The following is a 20,794-nucleotide window of genomic DNA, read 5'->3' on the forward strand; positions in this document are numbered from 1 at the left end:
TGTCAATTGTTAAATCCACTTCAGTGTAGATGTAGTGGAGGAAACAGGTTAAATAATGATTTTTAAGCTTTGTGACAATTGAGACTTGGATTGTGTATGTTTGCCATTCAGTGGTGAATGGGCAAGACAAAAGATTTAAGTGCCTTTGAACGGGGTATGGTAGTAGTTTCCCGTGTGTATCAAGAATGGTCCACCACCCAAAGGACATCCAGCCAACTCAACACTACTGTGGAAAGCATTGGAGTCAACATGGGCTAGCATCCCTGTGGAACGCTTTTGACACCTTTGTAGAGTCCATGCCCTGATGAATTGAGGCTGTTTAGTAGGTGAAAGGGGGTGCAACTCAATATTAGGAAGGTGTTCCTAATGTTTTGTGCTCTGTGTAGGTGATATATCATAGAAATCTGGAAACACTGGACAATTATTTTAAGATGCTTTATGTTGGTGTTTCCTTTATTTTGTCAGTTACCTGTAGATCCATGTCCACCTGATAATAATGGCTGCACTGTAGTGCTTCAATGTCTTCAAGTATCAGATTTGGTAATTTTTGTTTCTTTTTCCTCTGCTTTTCTTGGTTTGCAGGACTTTGGGAGTGACTATGAGCGGCGGCTAAATCAGAGGTAAGTGTTAATACTTAGTGTACTAAAGATGGACTTGCTTGGGTAGCTCAGAGCTGCTTCTCTTTTCCATGGTGGAGCAGGATAATGCTAGATGGAGATTAGGAGGACGTTTTTTGTCATCTGTGTTTGTTTGTTGGTGTGGGGTAAGCATTCCAGATCTACTCATTCCTGGTTCCTCTCAATGACAGTCACCACTATAACAAATTATTAAGAAACCTTTGTCTGTCTGTCGGCAGGGTTAATCAACTAGATTCAGCCGCGGGCAGGTTTTTGTCTTGAGGGGAGGGTTTGCGAGCTGGAGAAATCATCTGTAGACTGCAATTTGACCGCCAGAATCCCAATCCTATATAATATTTTACTAAAACAAAATAAACCTTGCTTAAATTTATGCAATCACGTGTCTCTTATGCTTGGGAATACAAAATTAAAATCACTTGTACCTGATTTACTGATGTTTATACAAACTTATGTACAACAATGATATTGGGGGGCCAAATAAAACCACCAGTAGGGGACAACCCTGTAGACCAGGGTTCCCCAATCTTTAATAGACAATTAGACAAAATGTTGTCTTGCCTCTTTTGGCTCGTTACTGTTGCGACAGGTGCTTAATTAAGCAGTGATTGTCTGTCTGTTTTGGTCACTACAGTACTTATTATATGTGATCAGCAGAATCACTATAACCAGCTCTGTCATACATTTAACCACAACCTGAGGCAACAGAGAGACTGGCTTTGTCTCTCTGTTCACTGTGGTCATATGGATAAGAGGGCTTTTTTCAGTAACTTTTTTGTTTTATTAGTCTTTTTATTAAAAACATTTAAAGTAAGAGCTTGGGCCATTGAGACGATTAAAGCATTACAAATATTCCTGGTTGCTGTGTAAGTCATGTCAAGGGGTAGCATACCACACCTCACCATGAGCTAGCAACATCTCTGCTTAAATGCTCATGTGAGACATGACCAAAAGTATGTGGACACCTACTCGTCGAACATCTCATTCCAAAATCATGGCCGTTAATATGGAGTTGGTTCCCCTTTGCTGCTTTAACAGCCTTCACTCTTCTGGGAAGGCTTTCCACTAGATGTTGGAATATTGCTGCGGGGACTTGCTTCCATTCAGCCACAAGCATTAGTGAGGTCGGGCACTGATGTTGGGCGAGTAGGTCTGGCTTGCAGTTGGCGTTCCAATTCATCCCTAAGGTGTTGGATGGGGTTGAGGTCAGGGCTCTGTGCAGGCCAGTCAAGTGCTTCCACACCGATCTCGACAAACCATTTATGTATGAATCAAATCAAATTTTATTTGTCAAATGCGCCGAATACAACAGGTGTAGACCTTAAAGTGAAATGCTTACTTACAAGCCCTTAACCAACAATGTAGTTAAGAAAATACTTGTATTATTCTTTGTTATTCTCTCACCTAAAAAAACCCAAACAGCAGCATTAATTAACAATAGCGGGGCTATATACAGGGGGTACCGGTACAGAGTCAATGTGCGGGGGCACCGGTGTCGAGGTAATTCAAGTAATATGCACATGTAGGTAGCGTTATTAAAGTGACTGCATAGATAACAACAGAGTAGTCTGGGTAGTCATTTGATTAGCTGTTCAGGAGTCTTATGGCTTGGGAGTAGAAGCTGTTTAGAAGCCTTTTGGACCTAGACTTGGCGCGCCGGTACCGCTTGCCGTGCGGTAGCAGAGAAAACAGTCTATGACTGGCTGGAGTCTTTGACCATTTTTAGGACCTTCCTCTGACACCGCCTGGTATAGAGGTCCTGGATGGCAGGAAGCTTGGCCCCAGTGATGTACTGGGCCGTACTTGTACTACCCTCTGTAATGCCTTGCGGTCGGAGGCCGAGCAGTTGCCATACCAGGCCGTGATGCAACCCGTCAGGATGCTCTTGATGTGGCAGCTGTAAAACCTTTTGAGGATCTGAGGACCTATGCCAAATATTTTCAGTCCCCTGAGGGGGAATAGGTTTTGTCGTTCCCTCATCACGACTGTCTTGGTGTGCTTGGACCATGTTAGTTTGTTGGTGATGTGGACGCCAAGGAACTTGAAGCTCTCAACCTGCTCTCGCTTTGTCCACGGGGAGCATTGTCATGCTGAAACCTGGAAGGGCCTTCCCCTTTCCAAAGTTGGAAGCACAGAATCGTCTAGAATGTTATTGTATGCTGTAGCATTAAGATTTCCCTTCACTGGAACTAAGGGGCCTAGCCGAACCATGAAAACAGCCCCAGGCGAGCTTTACACCACTCCAGCCGACGCTTGGTATTGCGCATGGTGATCTTAGGCTTGTGTGCGGCTGCTTAGCCATGGAAACCCTTTTCATGACGCTCCAATGAACATTTATTGTGCTGACGTTGCTTCGAGGCAGTTTGGACCTCGGGAGGGAGTGTTGCAACCGAAGACTGACAATTTGTTCACGCTACGTGCTTCAGCACTCGGGGGTTGTTCTGTGAGCTTTTGTTGCTCACAGGTAAAGTCACACTTTAACTCGTTGGAGCTGTAGTGGTTCTCTTCAGCAGTGGTCACCAACCTTTTCTGAGTCAAGATCAATTTCTAAGTCAAAATGCAGGTTGAGATCTACAGCTCAGATATTTCTTTAACATGACTTCAACATAAGCATATGCAACATTAAGTAATTACAAACAGTACTGTAGCAATGAGGTTTGTGCAGTAGGCTATAAGCCCAATACATTATCACTGCATATTGAATTGCCCTGCCAATGTTCTTCTCAGACCATTTTGAAATGGTTTAAATTGTAGCTATATGATCACACTTGTGATAGATCATTTGTTGTATTACTAGTGAGGCACAGCTGAGTGAGCATAATAATATCATTTGTTATGATACTGGACTGATGGTCAGTCTGAGGGGAGGGAGGGTGCAGAGGTGAGGCTGCCTCTCACCGTCTTCCAGCTGATGGTGAAACTTAAGTCGCACTGCATTCTTTCGGTCAAATTTTTGCCTCCTTCACCAATTTGTTACTTTTATGACCAGAGAAAGTGAAATATTCCTCTTAAACACACAAGCTGCTAATAATAGCAACAATGCTATTCTGCTATGGCTGCTGAATCAAGTGCACCTACCGCCAACAGCGTGAAACTAATCAAATAAAAAATTAGAACGCAAGGCTTTATCATTTACATTTACATTTAAGTCATTTAGCAGACGCTCTTATCCAGAGCGACTTACAAATTGGTGCATTCACCTTTATTGTTGGGTTTTTTACAGAAATGTTTGGTGATAGACTAGGAATGCCTTGGAGATCGACCAGACGATCGCAATCAACTGGCTGGTGACCACTTCTCTACAGTGAGGGACTGTGGAAGTTAAAACATTTAGTTGATTAGATTTTATTTTTTTTCCTTTAGTCTTAATCAACTCACTGAATGGATTTAGTGAGATCCAACAAATGTGTGCCACTGAATTAAGTTACTTTCCCTGTATGAAGCAATCAGTGTTTTTAGTTGAAATTGGGTATAGAGGGAGGGGCATGTGCACCACTGGCCTGTATTGCTTCATTTGTCAGCTTTTATATGGATGTGTAACGTCAAAGGTGTTGACATTCAGAGACACGATTGTTTTCAAGCACATCATCCCACTTTCCTTAGTCTTTTTTTAGTTTTTTTTGTCCTCCATTCATGTGCGTGTGGGTCAGACATTAGTTTATTTTTGTTCTCGCTGAAAACAGGATGCCTGAAAGCCGGTCATAACTTCCTGCTCTACTGTGCCCCAGGACAAAGGGGGAAGAGTGGAAGAGGCCAGCACGTCACCCTTCCTACATAGTGAGGGATGTGGCTCTCTGGCTCCATGGGGTCAATAATCTTGGTAATTAATCACAGGGAGATTTACTGTGTTCTGCCTCCATGCCCTCATGCAGTGAAATCTGATACTGCTGTGAATGTTTTGGGCATTTCCACGGAAACAGCTTATGATTCCAGTTTTTTCACTTTAAAATGTATGCCAAACAAAAATTTTATTGAAACTTTAACAAACAATACAACTCTATGCACAAGGACTACCTTTAACAATTTCCACAGAAAAATGTACAAAAACTAATTTAGTGGGGCTGTGCAGATGCAAACTTTGGTAATGGAATTACGGTCAAATCTCCGTCAGGTTTTTATGCAACTACATTTACCAAAAAAATCTTCTCATAATTTAGATTCAAAGATGTCTGATGAAAGAATTTCTGAGTTTGAACCTTGAGTTTACAAAAAACAAACATTTTTATTGAACTACAGGACATACAGTACATATAAGTGGATTTACACCTGGTAACAGAATTAGGTCATGAGTGTCTGATCTGTACTAAACAGAAATGCATAATTATGGATATTAATGTTTTTAATATTTTTTTTTAGAACTTAACTAGGCAAGTCAGTTAAGAACAAATTCTTATTTACAATGACGGCCTAGTGGGTTAACTGCAGAACGACAGATTTTTACCATGTCAGCTCGGGATTCGATCTAGCAACCTTGCGGTTACTGGACCAATGCTCTAACCACTAGGCTACCTGCCGCCCCATGTAATGTAATTCTCATGTTTCACAAGTTTGGACAGCAGAGCACAGTAGAGTTCAGTACAGTACTATACTTTACTTGTCTTTACTGTATTGTACTTACTGTGCGGTACTGTTTTCAGTACTGTACTGTATTGTGCTCTACTCACTGTACTATCCAAACTTGGGAAACATACGTACGTCCATGATTGGACCAAATCTGAACCTGTCCGATCCGTATGTGGACGTTAACATCAAGGTCAGGGGGGACTGACCAAGTTAACTACTTATCAACATCCGGTGTCAGTTGGTACTCATTGGGTGAGTATGTTGGTATCAGTAAATGGAAAGAGGGGGCTCATGGGTAGGTGTCTAAGAGCTGGGAGAGGTGAGAGTGAAAGGCATAGAGGGAGGGATGGTCCAAACTGTTGTAACACTCTTGGTTTGACCACCGGACAACAAAGACAAAGAAAACAGTTGAACCTAACAGTATGCCAGTGGAACGGAGGACAGGAGCAGGTGACCCGACTGGTTTGTGACGATTATGATTTCCCGTTGTAGCCAATTCAGTTGCAGTAATTCTGTTTGAAATATTATTTTTAATTTTTTGTAGTAATCATTAAATTACGAGTAATCACATTCATAAACAAATGTGAAATCAGTAAAATCGCTAGTTGGTGAACTTTTATTTTTTACTTCTCCCTCATGAGGGAGAGAAATGTGAAATTATCTTAGTTATGTGGGTGTTTGGTAATGGACTTAAAAGGCACAAGGCAATATTTCTTAAACTTACAGAAGGTAAACAATATCTCAAACTAAATATAAGTGTTGATATTATACTGAACAAAACTATAAACGCAACATGCAACAATTTCAAAGATTTGACTGAGTTACAGTTCATAGAAGGAAACCAGGTCCACCCACTGGGGAGACAGGCCCAGCCAATCAGAATTAGTTTTTCCCCACAAAAAGGCTTTATTAAAACTTCTTAGGGATCTGTGTCCCTTCCACGGGACGGTTGAGCTAACGTAGGCTAATGTGATTAGCATGATGTTGTAAGTAACAACATTTCCCAGGACATAGACATATCTGATATTGGCAGAAAGCTTAAATTCTTGTTAATCTAACTTCACTGTCCAATTTACAGTAGCTATTATAGTGAAAGAATACCATGCTATTGTTTGAGGAGAGTGCACAATTTTGAACATGAATAGTTATTCATAAACCAATTAGGCACATTTGGGCAGTCTTGATACAACATTTTGAACAGAAATGCAATGGTTCATTGGACCAGTGTAAAACTTTCCACATACACTGCTGCCATCTAGTGGCCAAAATCTAAATTGCGCCTGGGCTGGAGTAATACATTATGGCCTTTCTCTTAATTCAAATCAAATTTATTTATATAGTCCTCCTTACTTCAGCTGATATCTCAGTGCTGTAAAGTGCTGTACAGAAACCCAGCCTAAAACCCCAAACAGCAAGCAATGCAGGTGTAGAAGCACGGTGGCTAGGAAAAACTCCCTAGAAAGGCCAAAACCTAGGAAGAAACCTAGAGAGGAACCAGGCTATGAGGGGTGGCCAGGCCTCTTCTGGCTGTGCCGGTTGGAGATTATAACAGAACATGGCCAAGATGTTCAAATGTTCATAAATGACCAGCATGGTCAAATAATAATAATCACAGTAGTTGTCGAGGGTGCAGCAAGTCAGCACCTCAGGAGATAATAATGGTACAAAAGATAATGGTACAAAAAAAATAAAAATAAATGTTTTTTTCCCTTTGTATCATCTTTTACCAGATCTACTGTGTTCTCCTACAGTCCTTTAACATTTCCACAAACTTCAAAGTGTTTCCTTTCAAATGGTACCAAGAATATGCATATCCTTGCTTCAGGGCCTGAGCTTCAGGCAGTTAGATTTGGGTATATCCTTTTAGGTGAAAATTGAAAAAAAGGGGCGGATCCTGAAGGGGTTTTAAAGACAGAAATACTGTCTTACATTTAACAGTGATTTTAAACAAATTTGTGCACAACATTTTTCTGATAGCTAACAATTTCAGACCTGGAAACATGAATAGGCGGCACACTGCATGAGCGATGGAACTATGTTGTGACCAGGGGTTGGAACCTAAATTATTTCCCAATTGTTTCATTCTGTTCCGACCTGACAAACAAAGTTCTGATCTGGTTCGAACCCCAAAAAAGTAATTATTTATATTGTTCCTTTTTATTAACCTAATTTTTTATATTTAGCTTGACATTAAACTACTTCACCAATCAATGCGGATAGAGCAGCTTGCTATGGAGCGGGCAACCTATAGTTACCCAGTGGTGGAAAAAGTACTCAATTGTCATACTTGACTAAATGTAAAGATCCCTTTTTAATAGAAAATGACTCAAGTCCAGTAAAATACTACTTGATAAAAGTCGTTTTAAATATATTAAAGTATCAAAAGTAATTGGAATTGCTAAAATGTACTTAAGTATCAAAAGTAAAAGTACAAACTATTTCAAATTCCTTATTAAGCAAACCAAACGGCACATTTTTTTGTTTTGTTTTTGTGACAGATAGCCAGGGGCCCTACCAACACTCAGACATAATTTAAAAACAAAGCATGTGTGTTTATTTAGTGAGTCCGCCAGATCAGAGGCAGTAGGGATGCCCATGGATGTTCTCTTGATAAGTGTGTGAATTGGACCATTTTCCTGTGTTGTGACTTCTGTCATTTAATTTGACAGTTAGTTGATTTAGATAAATAACAATGTTTAAATGTTTACCGATTTAAAAAAAAAAAAAAAAAAAAAAACACATTTATTTATTAAACATGTAACAATGAACTCATTAGGATCTGGGGCACCAGGAGAGCGTTAAAAAAATAAATAGTTACCATCTCCCGAATTAAACTCTAAAAGGTCTTTACCTATCACATCTATAAACAGTGAACTTATTAATCATAACCTCGTATCATATCATCATTCTGAACAGTCGTAACATCCTTGCATCTGCGCCTTATGATTCAGTACTACAAATCAAATCAAATCTACACAAATTGGTTTAATTTATTTACTAGCTAACTAAATGGTAACACAGGATAAACATACACACTTAATACATTAAAAACAGGTCCCTAGCGGACTGACAACAATATGGCTGCTTGTTACAAAAGCCATGGAGATGGCGAGGATAGAGAGCGGGACAGAGACATTAAACGTTGGTACATTTAGAAACTACTCTCACTTATACTTTTCACACGAACCGCCGCCCGCTTGGAGTAATAAATCATGAATGTATTTACATGAAAATGCCTTGGTTTGCCGTGTATCTCTAATAAACCGGGTCGCCTTGGAAAGGGGGTTGGGCCTTTTCGCGGCACGCTTGTAAAGCTCTGATTGTCCAAAAGGGGTTCCCACCCGTCTTCTACTGTTCTCCTCTGCCGTTGTCCGGTATCCGGTGACTTGTCATGTAGTCCTGAACAGAACTACAGAGTTTATTCTCCTTCCATTCGCTCTGGAAGATGCTTCTTTGAAAATAGGCTAGCCAGCTGTGTCGATGGTTCCCAGTGGGGTGATGAAAGTAGCGTACTACAGTGGTTTGAGCAGAGTAGTAGAATGGTCCCACTTTACTAAGGACAGATAATCAGCTGTACCAGTGACTGTCAGGGAGGTGACTATCGTCTCTACCTCGTGTTGAGATTGAGTTCAAACCACTTTTTTTCTCTCGTCTAATATTTTAATTCTTAATCCATAATTTTATACAGTTTGTTTAAAATGGGCGGTTCTGTCAGGCTGACACGCTCTCTGACCTCACTCAAGGGGGCGGTGACTAGTTTCTGTGCACAGTTATAGAAACAATTTTCCTCATAGTTTCTAAAATCACATCCTTCTCTTAACACTTTAATAATTTGTCATATAGCATGCACATCACATAGGATGGAAACTTCGTACATGTAGTATGTATACTTTCCAAGTTGCAGTATTTCCTTTATAACATTTTTAATGACATCACAAAATATCAACCAAACCGACATTAATGAACCTCTCTTGGGTACGTGAGACGTTAGCGTCCCACCTCTTCAACAGCCAGTGAAACTGCTGGGCGCCAAATTCAAATACAGAAAAACTCATTTATAAAAATTCAGAAAACAAAACATATTTTACATAGGTTTAAAGATTAACTTGTGAATCCAACCACGGTGTCAGATTTAAAAAATGCTTTACGACGAAAGCATACCTTATGATTATTTGAGAACATAGCCCACTAGACAAATCATTACAAACAGTAACCAGCCAAGTAGAACAGTTACACAAGTCAGAAATAGAGATAAAATTAATCCCTTACCTTTGATCTTCATATGGTTGCACTCAGCAGACATTCATTTACTCAATAAATGTTCATTTTGTTCGATAAAGTCTCTTTATATCCAAAAACCTCCGTTTTGTTAGCGCGTTTCTTCAGTAATCCACAGGCTCAAACGCACTCAAAACAGGAAGACAAAATCCAAATTGTATCCGTAAAGTTCATAGAAACATGTCAAACGATGTTTATATTTAATCCTCAGGTTGTTTTTAGCCTAAATAATCGATAATATTTCAACCGGACAATAACGTCGTCAATTTAAAAGGTAAACAAGAAACGCACTCTCTCCGTCTCGCGCATGAAAAAGCTCTGTGACACAATAGCCAGAAACACAAGCCATTTACCAGCAGCAAAAGTTAGCGATCGTAACAAACCAGCAAAAGATATATAATTTTTGACTAACCTTGATAAGCTTCATCAGATGACAGTCCTATAACATCAGGTTATACATACACTTATGTTTTGTTCGAAAATGTGCATATTTAGAGCTGAAATCAGTGGTTATACATTGTGCTAACGTAGCATCTTTTTCCCACAACGTCCGGATATTTTTCTGACACTCACATATTCTGACCAAATAACTATTCATAAACATTACAAAAAAATACATGTTGTATAGGAAATGATAGATACACTAGTTCTTAATGCAATCGCCGTGTTAGAATTCTAAAAATAACTTCATTACGACATGCAGTTTAAGTTATGGCGAGAGCGTCACCAAAATCTGGGCGCAAACTACTAGTTCACATGTTCGACAGATATATGAAATAGCATCATAAAATGGGTCCTACTTTTGATGATCTTCCATCAGAATGTTGTACAAGGGGTCCTTTGTCCAGAACAATCGTTGTTTGGATTTAGAATGTCCTCTTCTCCAGTCAATTAGCACGGAAAGCTAGCAAAGTGGCGCGAAGCTCTCCTTCCTGAACATACGCAGACAAAGCAACACGCCTAACGATGATATTGTCACATGTATCAAATAAAATCAAAGCCGGAGATATTAGTCGTCTATAACGACAGCTTTACAGAAGGCAATACCAGGTCACTTCTCGCACGTTCCAGAAAACAGGAAATTGGGGTCACGTCATGCCAAGAGCTTTTATTCGACCTCAGATCATGTTATACACTCCATTTCTTCTCTCACTGCCTGTTGACATCTAGTGGAAGGCGTATGAAGTGCATGTATACTAATAAATATCAAGCACATTTATAGGCAGGCCCTAGAACAGAGCATCGATTTCAGATTTTCCACTTCCTGTCAGGAAGTTTGCTGCAAAATGAGTTCTGTTTTACTCACAGATATAATTCAAACGGTTTTAGAAACTAGAGAGTGTTTTCTATCCAATAGTAAAATAATATGCATATTGTACGAGCAAGAATTGAGTACGAGGCCGTTTGAAATGGGCACCTTTTATCCAGGCTACTCAATACTGCCCCTGCAGCCCAAAGAGGTTAAGCAAACAAGATGGCACAATTTTTATTTAATTTTTATTTACGGCTAGCCAAGGTCATACTCCAACACTCAAGACATAATTTTCAAACAAAGCATATGTGTTTAGTGAGTCCGACCGATCAGAGGCAGTAGGGATGAGCAGGGATGTTCTCTTGATAAGTGTGTGAATTGGACCATTTTCCTGTCAATGTAACGAGTACTTTTGGGTGTGAGGGAAAATGTATGGAGTAAAAAGTACATTATTTTCTACAGGAATGTACTGATGTAAAAGTTGGCAAAAATATAAAGTTCAGATACCCTCAAAAAATGACTTGAGTACTTTACACCACTTGTTTTAGCCTAGGCAGCCGATTTGTGCATGGGCGTTATTGGCTGCCTAGGCTATAGTTACTTGCATGCGTGATGGACAGACAAGTGTAGGGCGTGGAATGCGACTGAATTTGCGGATGGGGAGACCACTAGAGGAGGCTTGGTTTGATGCGCTGGGCATTGTTACGACATGCATTATCAGAGTAAAGCCCACAGAATTATAGCTACAGAGAAGCGGCTTCTATGGAGGAACTTTGAATGTCTTTGAACTTCCAAGAGTTGGCTTAACTTCCACCAGACCTACTGTAGCTAGCAAACTTGTGTGTGCGCAGAGCGGCCCCAGAATTAAAAACACGTCTTACATTTTTCATTAATAAATCCAATGTGAAGCATAAACTGTAGTGTCCATAACTAGCATTGAAAAAGATAATCAACTCTTCTCTAATTACAAATCTCTCCCTAATTCCTAAATCACACTTGTAACATCAGTAGGATACAGTAGCCTAAGCTTCAGAGGGGGAGGTTGCCTACATACGCGCACAAACACTGGCAAGGATTTCCAGCTGGCAGGCAGACACTGGAATATGTTCCTGAGTTAGAGTGAGGGTTTTTTGTGGGACTGAAAAAAATGCCCGGAACGTCAATGTTAATAACTAGTTCCCATGTTTTTAAAATAACAGTTCTGTTCCCAAAACAGTATATCACTTTCGTTCCTGTTCCTCAAAATGTTTTATTTTTCAGTTCTGTTACCTGAACCATTTACAACCACTGGTTGTGACCTTAACTAGATTTTGTACAGTGTGTAAACTACTCAAGGATTTTCTTCTGAGAACGTACTTTCTTCTGGTAATGCAATTTTGGATTTTAGCACTCAAAGTGATGCACGTATTCAGGAATGATATCCATGAGATACTATTTAAGGCCTGTCTTGCTTCCAGGTCTCAGCGGTTCGGTATGGGATATTGTACACTACAACATTATGCAATTTAACTGCCAGAAACCCCTCCACTTACATAATGCAATATATTTACTTTTAGTAGACAGGTGGACACATTACATATTTTATTTAAGGTTCATTCCACCACCTGACTCATGAAAACATTGTACACTGAACAAAAATATAAACACAACATGTAAAGTGTTGGTCCCGTGTTTCATGAGCTGAAATAAAAGATCCCAGAAATGTTCCATATGCACAAAATTTGTTTACATTCCTGTTAGTGAGCATTTCTCCTTTGCCAATATAGTCCATCCACCTGACAGGTGTGGCATATCAAGAAGCTGATTAAACAGCATGATCATTACACAGGTGCATTTTGTGCTGGGGACAGTAAAAGGCCACTCTAAAATCTGCAGGTTTGTCACTCAACAATGCCACAGATGTCTACAGTTTTGAAGCAGCATGCAATTGGCATGCTGACTGCAGGAATGTCCACCAGAGCTGTTGCCATAGAATTACATTTTCATCTCTGTACCATAAGCTGCCTTCAACATCATTCTAGAGGATTTTGGTAGTATGTCCAACCGGCCTCCCAACCGCAGACCATGTGTATGGTGTCGTGTGGGCGAGCGGTTTGCTGATGTCCAAGTTGTGAACAGAGTGCCCCATGGTGGCGGTGAGATTATGGACAGGCATGAGCTACGGACAACGAACACGATTGCGTTTTATCAATGGCAATTTGAATGCACAGAGATACCGTGTAAACAAAATCCTGAGGCCCATTGTGTCATTCATCACCCGCCATCACCTCATGTTTCAGCATTATGTTACACGGCCCCATGTCGCAAGGATCTGTACACAATTCCTGGAAACTGAAAATGGCCCAGTTCTTCCATGGCCTGCATACTCACCAGACGTCACCCATTGAGCATGTTTGTGATGCTCTGGATCGACGTGTTTGACAGCGTGTTCCAGTTCCTGCCAATATCCAGCAACTTCGCACAGCCATTGAAGAGGAGTGGGACAACATTCCACAGGCCACAATCAACAGCCTGATCAACTCTATGCAAAGGAGATGTGTTTCGCTGCAGGAGGCAAATGGTGGTCACACCAGATGGACACATTTTCTGATCTACGCCCCTACCTTTTTTTAAGGTATCTGTGCCCAACAGATGCATAACTGATTTCCCAGTCATGTGAAATCCATAGATCCCGGCCTAATACATTAACTGTAACTCAGTAGAATCTTTGGAATTGTTGCATGTCGCGTTTTATATATTTTTCAGTATATATAAAACATATTGTCCTCTGTTCCTGGCATCTACTGTGTGTCTGTAGCATCCTAAAAGGGAAAAAGAAAATGTAATTGTCCATGTTGGGCAGTGTTTACCAAAAAGTGGGTTATGGCCATTCCCTCTTGGGTGGGGATTAGAAACTGGGTTGATGGGACACAATTTTGTTAAGAGTTTAGGTGGGTCAAAAAAGTGTAGAATAGCAGGAAATTAGCTCAGAGATTCTTGAAAATCCTTGTCCGACAGGGAAATGTATTTCATTTATTTTTGCATTATTTGAGCTAAATATTTACATCTAGGGGAATTTTATAAGGGAAAATATTAGTTTTGGGTATTTTCTAAATACTTTCAATATTCATTTCCATGTTGGCTCTATGCCTGGAAAAGCCCGTGTCCAGAGCAAAGGATCCCAATTTCAAACTCTCCAATAAAGTGTTTTTAAAATAATAACTGGCAATAATGAATATTAACTGGGAAATGATCTAATATAGTTTCTTGCAATAGCCCTCTGTGACTTTAAAGAAGTTTTCTCTCAAAATTGTGTTTCCTAAAAGATGTGTCTGGAGATTTGGAAATTTGTCTAAAATCCTAAATTAATCAGGAATGAGCAAGCAGTGTTGTGGATATTTTGAGGACCCCTTCATGTCTTCATTACATGTAGTGCAACAAGACCATTCATGGTCAGTAAAGTTTTATACTTTTGATAGATTTAACAAACAATATTGGAATCAACATGGTGACAACCATAAACTGTCAACCACCTGCTGATGGATTAAGACTGAATATGAGTTTTGGTTCAAGTATGTTACATTTTAATTAGGTTTTACTCATAAAGCAACTGAGGAAAAACAAAATTGCTACTGTGTATGTATACCTCTTGAAAGAATAATTCAATTTGTCAACTCTATCAACTCTATCAAAGTGCTGAAAGATGTGATTGTTGTTTTTATTGGGGATTTTCAAATGAATAATTTTCCATATTTTACAAATGTTTGTATTGAACTTTTATTTTTAGAGGCAAACATGTCTGTTTTCAGTATCTGTTGTCAACTCGTATCTGTGAACTCTGTCACTGGAGTCAATATATTTTTTTGTCAATATTCTGAAAACATTTTAATCACTGTTCTGCAACATATTCTTAAACAATTGAAGTATTTGCCTTGCTAGACCTAAGGGATAATATTTGCTTTATACATTTTATGTTCTAAATCTAGAAAAACATGCCAAAACGCTAACGAAATTAACCCTGGAGCATTTAATAGTGCTATAAAACAAGACAAAAGTTTGGAGATTTTGTATATATTTAAATAAACAGTCATGGCCTTTAACGCTAGAACCGCCATAGGCCAACGGCCATTGACGTTTTATTTCATAAATGTAAAAAAATATGCCCCTAAAAAAAAAGCTGTGTCCTGACTTTTCCTAAATGTTTGTATTTTACACTGCTCATTTGTTCAAATTTTGAAATTACAATCAGAAAAGCATTGAGCCTTTTCACAAGTCTTTTTTCACACCTATTCCCAACTTAATCAGTCAAGACAATATGCTGTAGGACATTGGTACGCAGCCAGGTGCTTATGAGTCTTTTTTTCTCCTTACTAAATAAATGACAAATAGATACATGGGTGATAATTGTGCACCTTACTTCACAATTGAATTTAACTTAGGCCTAACTGAATGATAAGGAGGGTAAGATGTTGATTTTATTTAGAAAGACAATAGTGTAATGATGAGTTTGTTATGCCTATATATCAGCAGCAATATAATTTGATCACGCGCCTGTGGGTTGATCCCATTCTCTTTTATGTTTTACTTTTCTCAGTCTTCCCACAGAGATGCTGAAATGACCCTCCTCAGACACTGCCAGCACACTGAATGAATGACAAATGGATGGAATGAGTGATAATTGTGCAAGTTACTATAAAATCAACCTTAAATTAGGCCTAACTGGGTGAAGAGGTTTGATTTTATACTGAACAAAAATATAAACGCAACATGCAAATATTTCAAATATTTGAATGAGTCTATGGATTTCGCATGAATGGGCAGGGGTGCCGCCATGGGTGGGCCTGGGAGGGCACAGGCCATGCCGCTGGGGAGCCAGGCCCAGCCGCTGGGGAGCCAGGCCCAGCCAATCAGAATTAGTTTCTCCCCACAAAAGGGCTTTATTGAAGACTGAAATACTCCTCAGTTTTATGACGGAGGTGGGTTATGGTAGAGAAATTAACATTAAATTCTCTGGTAACAGCTCTGGTGGACATTCCTGCAGACATCATGCTAATTGCACTCTCCCTCAACTTGAGACGTTTGTGGCATTGTGTTGTGTGACACAACTGCACATTTTAGTGCCATTTTATTGTCCCCAGCACAAGGTGCACCTGTGTAATGATCATGCTGTTTATTCAGCTTCATGATATGCCACACCTGTCAGGTGGATGGATTATCCTGGCAAAGGAGAAATGCTCACTAACAGGGATGTAAACAAATTTGTACATAACATTTGAGAAATAAGCTTTTGTTCTGCGTATGGAAAATGTTTTGGATCTTTTATTTCAGCTCCTAAAACATGGGACCAACACTTTACATGTTGAGTTTTATATTTTTGTTCAGTATAATATAGAACTAAAGTGTAATGAGTTTGTTATGCATATTAATCAGCTTTGGCGTTTAATAATTTGACCGTGTGACTTGCAGGTTGATACCGTTCTCTTTTACATTTTACTTTGTAAAAATAAGCTGTTTCAGGACTCTTTTATTTACTGTAACTCTTTTACTAATTGAATGTATTTTAGTGTTGCAGTAGACCTTTTAGAATAATGCAAAAACATATCCTTGATATCCAAGTTAATGAGCAGGAAACAAATGATGCCAGTCAGCCTGCACAGCCGCCCCATTGAAAGTATTTCACACATAATAAGAGTTAGCCTATTGTCTATCAGTTATCAAATTGTACTTGAAGAGATGGACGTGTCTTGTTATTGACAGATGCAGGGAAAGGATCATCACTTTTTTAAATCCTCTTTCAGATTAATATGCAGGTAACACATATAGATTACTATATAGTATCAGAAATATAATATTCTGCAGTTTCTATGACTCTTTGTCAATTAACTTTCAAAATTCAAGAGGTGCAGCTCTATTTCCAAATGTAACTTTTTCCAAGAATATCCGTGCTGTCTATTCATTCTGCATGTGTACACTCGCACGGCAGCATTGCTCTGGCTACTAAGCAAAATCTTGTAACATAATACAATTTATTTTAATATGCTATTCTGTCGTCAATGGCTGAATGGGCGATTAAACTGATAATAGTGCATGTGATTTCAATGCACTGAATGATGATGAGGGTGAAGAGTGTGATTTGATTTGAATGGTGAGGGTGAAGACTATTTGAATTTAGAATAATAGTGTAATGATGAAGAATGGTGGGCATTGTGGGTGGTCTAATTATTTTATTATGGAAGGCTGGAAATTGTATATAGTTTCCCCTCATAGTCGAATCCGACACTGAGTACAACATAATGTGTGTAGTTCACAATGGCAAGCCAAACCAAATGAATGGACGCACTGACAGCATTGCAAATGCTGCAGAATATCGATGAGTTGGAGTCGGATGGAGGATCGGATATTGAGCTTGAAATCGACGTTGAGTCTTAATCTGATTATTTTTACAACTCTCTTTATTGGCATTTTCTTATAGTTACAATAAACAATGTTTTAAATACATTACATTGCACATGTTTTTATACATTCGATATACCATGGGAACATGCTTTTTAAAGGTAGGAATGTATTAGCCCATACGAAAATATAAAATGCTTAAGTAATATTTTCATGACAAAACATACATTAGGAACAAGGTGCACAAAAAAAATAAAAACATAAAACATGGCTAGTCTTCACAACGAATAGTAAAATTATAATAGTAAGACAGGCTAATATTAAACACTAACAAAGGTAGATCAATTAAATACAAAGCTTAGGTAGGCAGTTTACTGTAGAGGGAAATTGTAGTGTCTCTACATAGGTAAAGAAAGGTTTCCACATTCAGTAGAATTTGTCAGAAGAACCCGTAGGGTATATTTTATCTTCTCCAATTTACTAAAGTGTAATACATCTTTAATCCACACAAAATGAGAGGGAGGGGTGGGCGACTTCCACAGAAGTAAAATCAAGCTTCTTGCCAACAAAGGCTACAAAGTCAGATGTGTATTTTAGTCATGTTATAGTATCAGGTATTACCCAAATAATGATGTTATGGCAGACCTGTCGGAAATGGGGTCGACATCAGGATAGATCTTAGAAAGCCTGCGTTCAGTCCAGTGAGTGCGGTGTAGGATTTTGCATTGGATCAAACCATATTTGGCACAAATAGAAGAGTGGACACGGTACAGAATATCTTCCCATGTGTCATCAGTAAACTCATCACCTAGATCCTGTTCCCATAATAGCTGCAAATGAAGGATTGTGAAGAGTACATTTGATCATAGCTATAAGAAATATTACCTTTTACTGTTGGCGATGGTGTGAAAAATTCATCAGTGGGAGGGCCCACAGGAAGAGTGGGGAATTGAGGTCATATCTACGCATTTGTAGATATCTAAAGAAATGAATTTTCAGAAGATGGAATTTAGCTGAGTTGTTGGAACGATGCAAACATGCTGTCTATACAAATCATTGAATGGATGGAAAATGTGATTTCTGAGCAGAGTGGCCTTTAATGAATAGGTTTGCAAACCAATGTGACGTCTAAACTGGTTCCAGATCTTGAGTGGTTTTAACTAAAATGTTTTTGGTATAACTTGAAGTAGTAGAATAGATAGGGGAATGCACCAAAGCAGCCAGTGAGGACATGAGGAAGATTTTATCTTCAACCATGCTGGAATGAGATGTGGGGTACCTGCATGAGGAAGATTTTATCTTCAACCATGCTGGAATGAGATGTGGGGTACCTGCATGAATCCAGTACTGGATTACATGGAAGTTGGCAGCCCAATAATATAACTGGAAATTAGGTAGGGCTATGCCCCCTAAGGGTTTAGGAGTTTGAGGGAACACCTTGAGGATCCTTGGATTTTTTTCTGTGAAAGTGTGAAATGATCCCATCGAGTTTGCAGAAAAAAGATTTGGGAATTAAAATAGGTATACATTGAAAAAGGTAGGAGGATTTAGGAAGGGTATTCATTCTTAACCAAATTAATACAACCTGCTAATGATAGGGGGAGTAGTGAGCATCGTTCAAAATCTTTTTCCACCCTACAGTAGTAAGGAGAGGAGTAAAAATTGCCCTACAAAAGGTTATCAAATTTGTCTGTGACATGTACCCCCAAGTATGTACATTTGTTGAGAACTAGTCTGAAAGGCAATGTGTGTAATAGATATTTACCAGCTGCCACATTTAGAGGGAAAAGCTCGCTCTTATTCAGATTTAACTTGTAACCAGAGACTAGGGCAAATGCATTAACCTCTCTGGGATATGTGGGACGCTAGCGTTCCAACTGGCCAACATCCAGTGAAAATGCAGAGCGCCAAATTCAAATAAATTACTATTAAAAATTTAACTTTCATGAAATCACACATTCAATATACCAAATTAAAGCTACACTTGTTATGAATCCAGCCAACGTGTCAGATTTCAAAAAAGCTTTACTGCGAAAGCAAACAATGCTATTATCTGAGGATAGCAACCAAGCAAACGAACACAGACCATATTTCAACCCTCCAGGCGCAACACAAAACGCCGAAATAAAGATATAATTCATGCCTTACCTTTGACGAGCTTCTTCTGTTGGCACTCCAATATGTCCCATAAACATCACAAATGGTCCTTTTGTTCGATTAATTCCGTCGATATATATCCAAAATGTCCATTTTATTTGGTGCGTTTGATCCAGAAAAACACCGGTTCCAACTTGCGCAACATGACTACAAAAGTTACCTGTAAGATTTGTCCAAACATTTCAAACTACTTTTGTAATACAACTTTAGGTATTATTTTAACGTAAATAATCGATAAAATTGAAGACGGGATATACTGTGTTCAATAAAATAAAACAAAGTGTAGCTAGCTTTCAGGTCACGCGCCTCTAACAAAAGAGTACACTTCCCTCTACCCTCATTCTGAACAGTTTTACTTCATTTCTCAAAGGAAAAACCTCAACCAATTTCTAAAGACTGTTGACATCCAGTGGAAGCGATAGGAACTGCAAGAAGGTCCCTTAGAAATCTGGATTCCCAATGAAAACCCATTGAAAAGTGACCTAAAAAAATTAATCTGAATGGTTTGTCCTCAGGGTTTCGCTTGCCAAATAAGTTATGTTATAGTCACAGACATGATTCAAACTGTTTTAGAAACTTCAGAGTGTTTTCTATCCAAATCTACTAATAATATGCATATCTTAGCTTCTGGGCATGAGTAGCAGGCAGTTTAATTTGGGCATGCTTTTCATCCAAAATTCCAAATGCTGCCCCCTATCCTAGAGAAGTTAAGAACAGATAGCACAATGGGTAAGGATATATCGGGGTTTGAAATATGGAGAAGCAGATCATCAGTATAAAGTGAGACCCTCTGTTCGATGTCACCTCTGAACACTCCCGTTTTATGCGAGTTGGATCTAAATGCAATTGCAAGGGGCTCGATGACAAAAAGGAAGGGAGACATTGAACACCCCTGTCTAGTGCCTCTGAAGAGAGGGAAATAGGCTGAGTGGATGTTATTCGTTCTGACAGATGCAAGTGGAGAAGTGTATAGTAACTTGATCCAAGCAATTAATTTTTCTAAGATATGAAAAAAGTAGCCCCACACCACTCTATCAAAAACCTTCTCAGCATCTAGCGAGATTAGAATTTCTGGGAGCTTTGAGATAGAGGGGATTATACGTAACATTAAAGAGTCTTCTGATATTAGAAAAATTAATGTATTTTTTATTTTATTTTATTAGACCTGTCTGGTCAGAGGAAGTAACAGATGGTAAGACTGACTCCAAACGCATAGCTAATAGTTTAGCGAAGAGCTTAACATCCACATTGAGCAGTGAGATTGGGTGATAGGACCCGCAGGAGAGGGTCTTTTTATTATTTTTCAATATCAATGAAATGGAGCCCTGTGTTAACCTCTCTAGGGTACGTGGGACGGTAGCGTCCCACCTCTTCAACAGCCAGTGAAACTGCAGGGCGCCAAATTCAAAACAACAGAAATCCCATAATTAAAATTCCTCAAACATACATGTATTTTACACCATTTTAAAGATACACTTGTTGTAAATCCAGCCACAGTGTGAGTTTACATTGGCGCGTTACGTTCAGTAGTTCCAAA

At 39.0% G+C, this 20,794-nt stretch overlaps 1 protein-coding gene across 2 annotated transcripts in view; it reads left to right on the forward strand.

Annotated features, from left to right (window-relative positions):
• The window catches only part of LOC139545343 (protein phosphatase Slingshot homolog 1-like), a 75,338-nt gene that overhangs the window by 14,630 nt on the left and 39,914 nt on the right, over positions 1–20,794 (forward strand). For both annotated transcript variants that reach the window (XM_071353002.1, XM_071353003.1), the window contains exon 2: positions 583–620. In XM_071353002.1, the coding sequence (XP_071209103.1) occupies positions 583–620 (38 nt within the window). The remainder of the gene's footprint in view (positions 1–582; positions 621–20,794) is intronic.

This window comes from Salvelinus alpinus, chromosome 19, assembly GCF_045679555.1.
Source record: "Salvelinus alpinus chromosome 19, SLU_Salpinus.1, whole genome shotgun sequence".
Taxonomy (NCBI): Eukaryota; Metazoa; Chordata; class Actinopteri; order Salmoniformes; family Salmonidae; genus Salvelinus; species Salvelinus alpinus.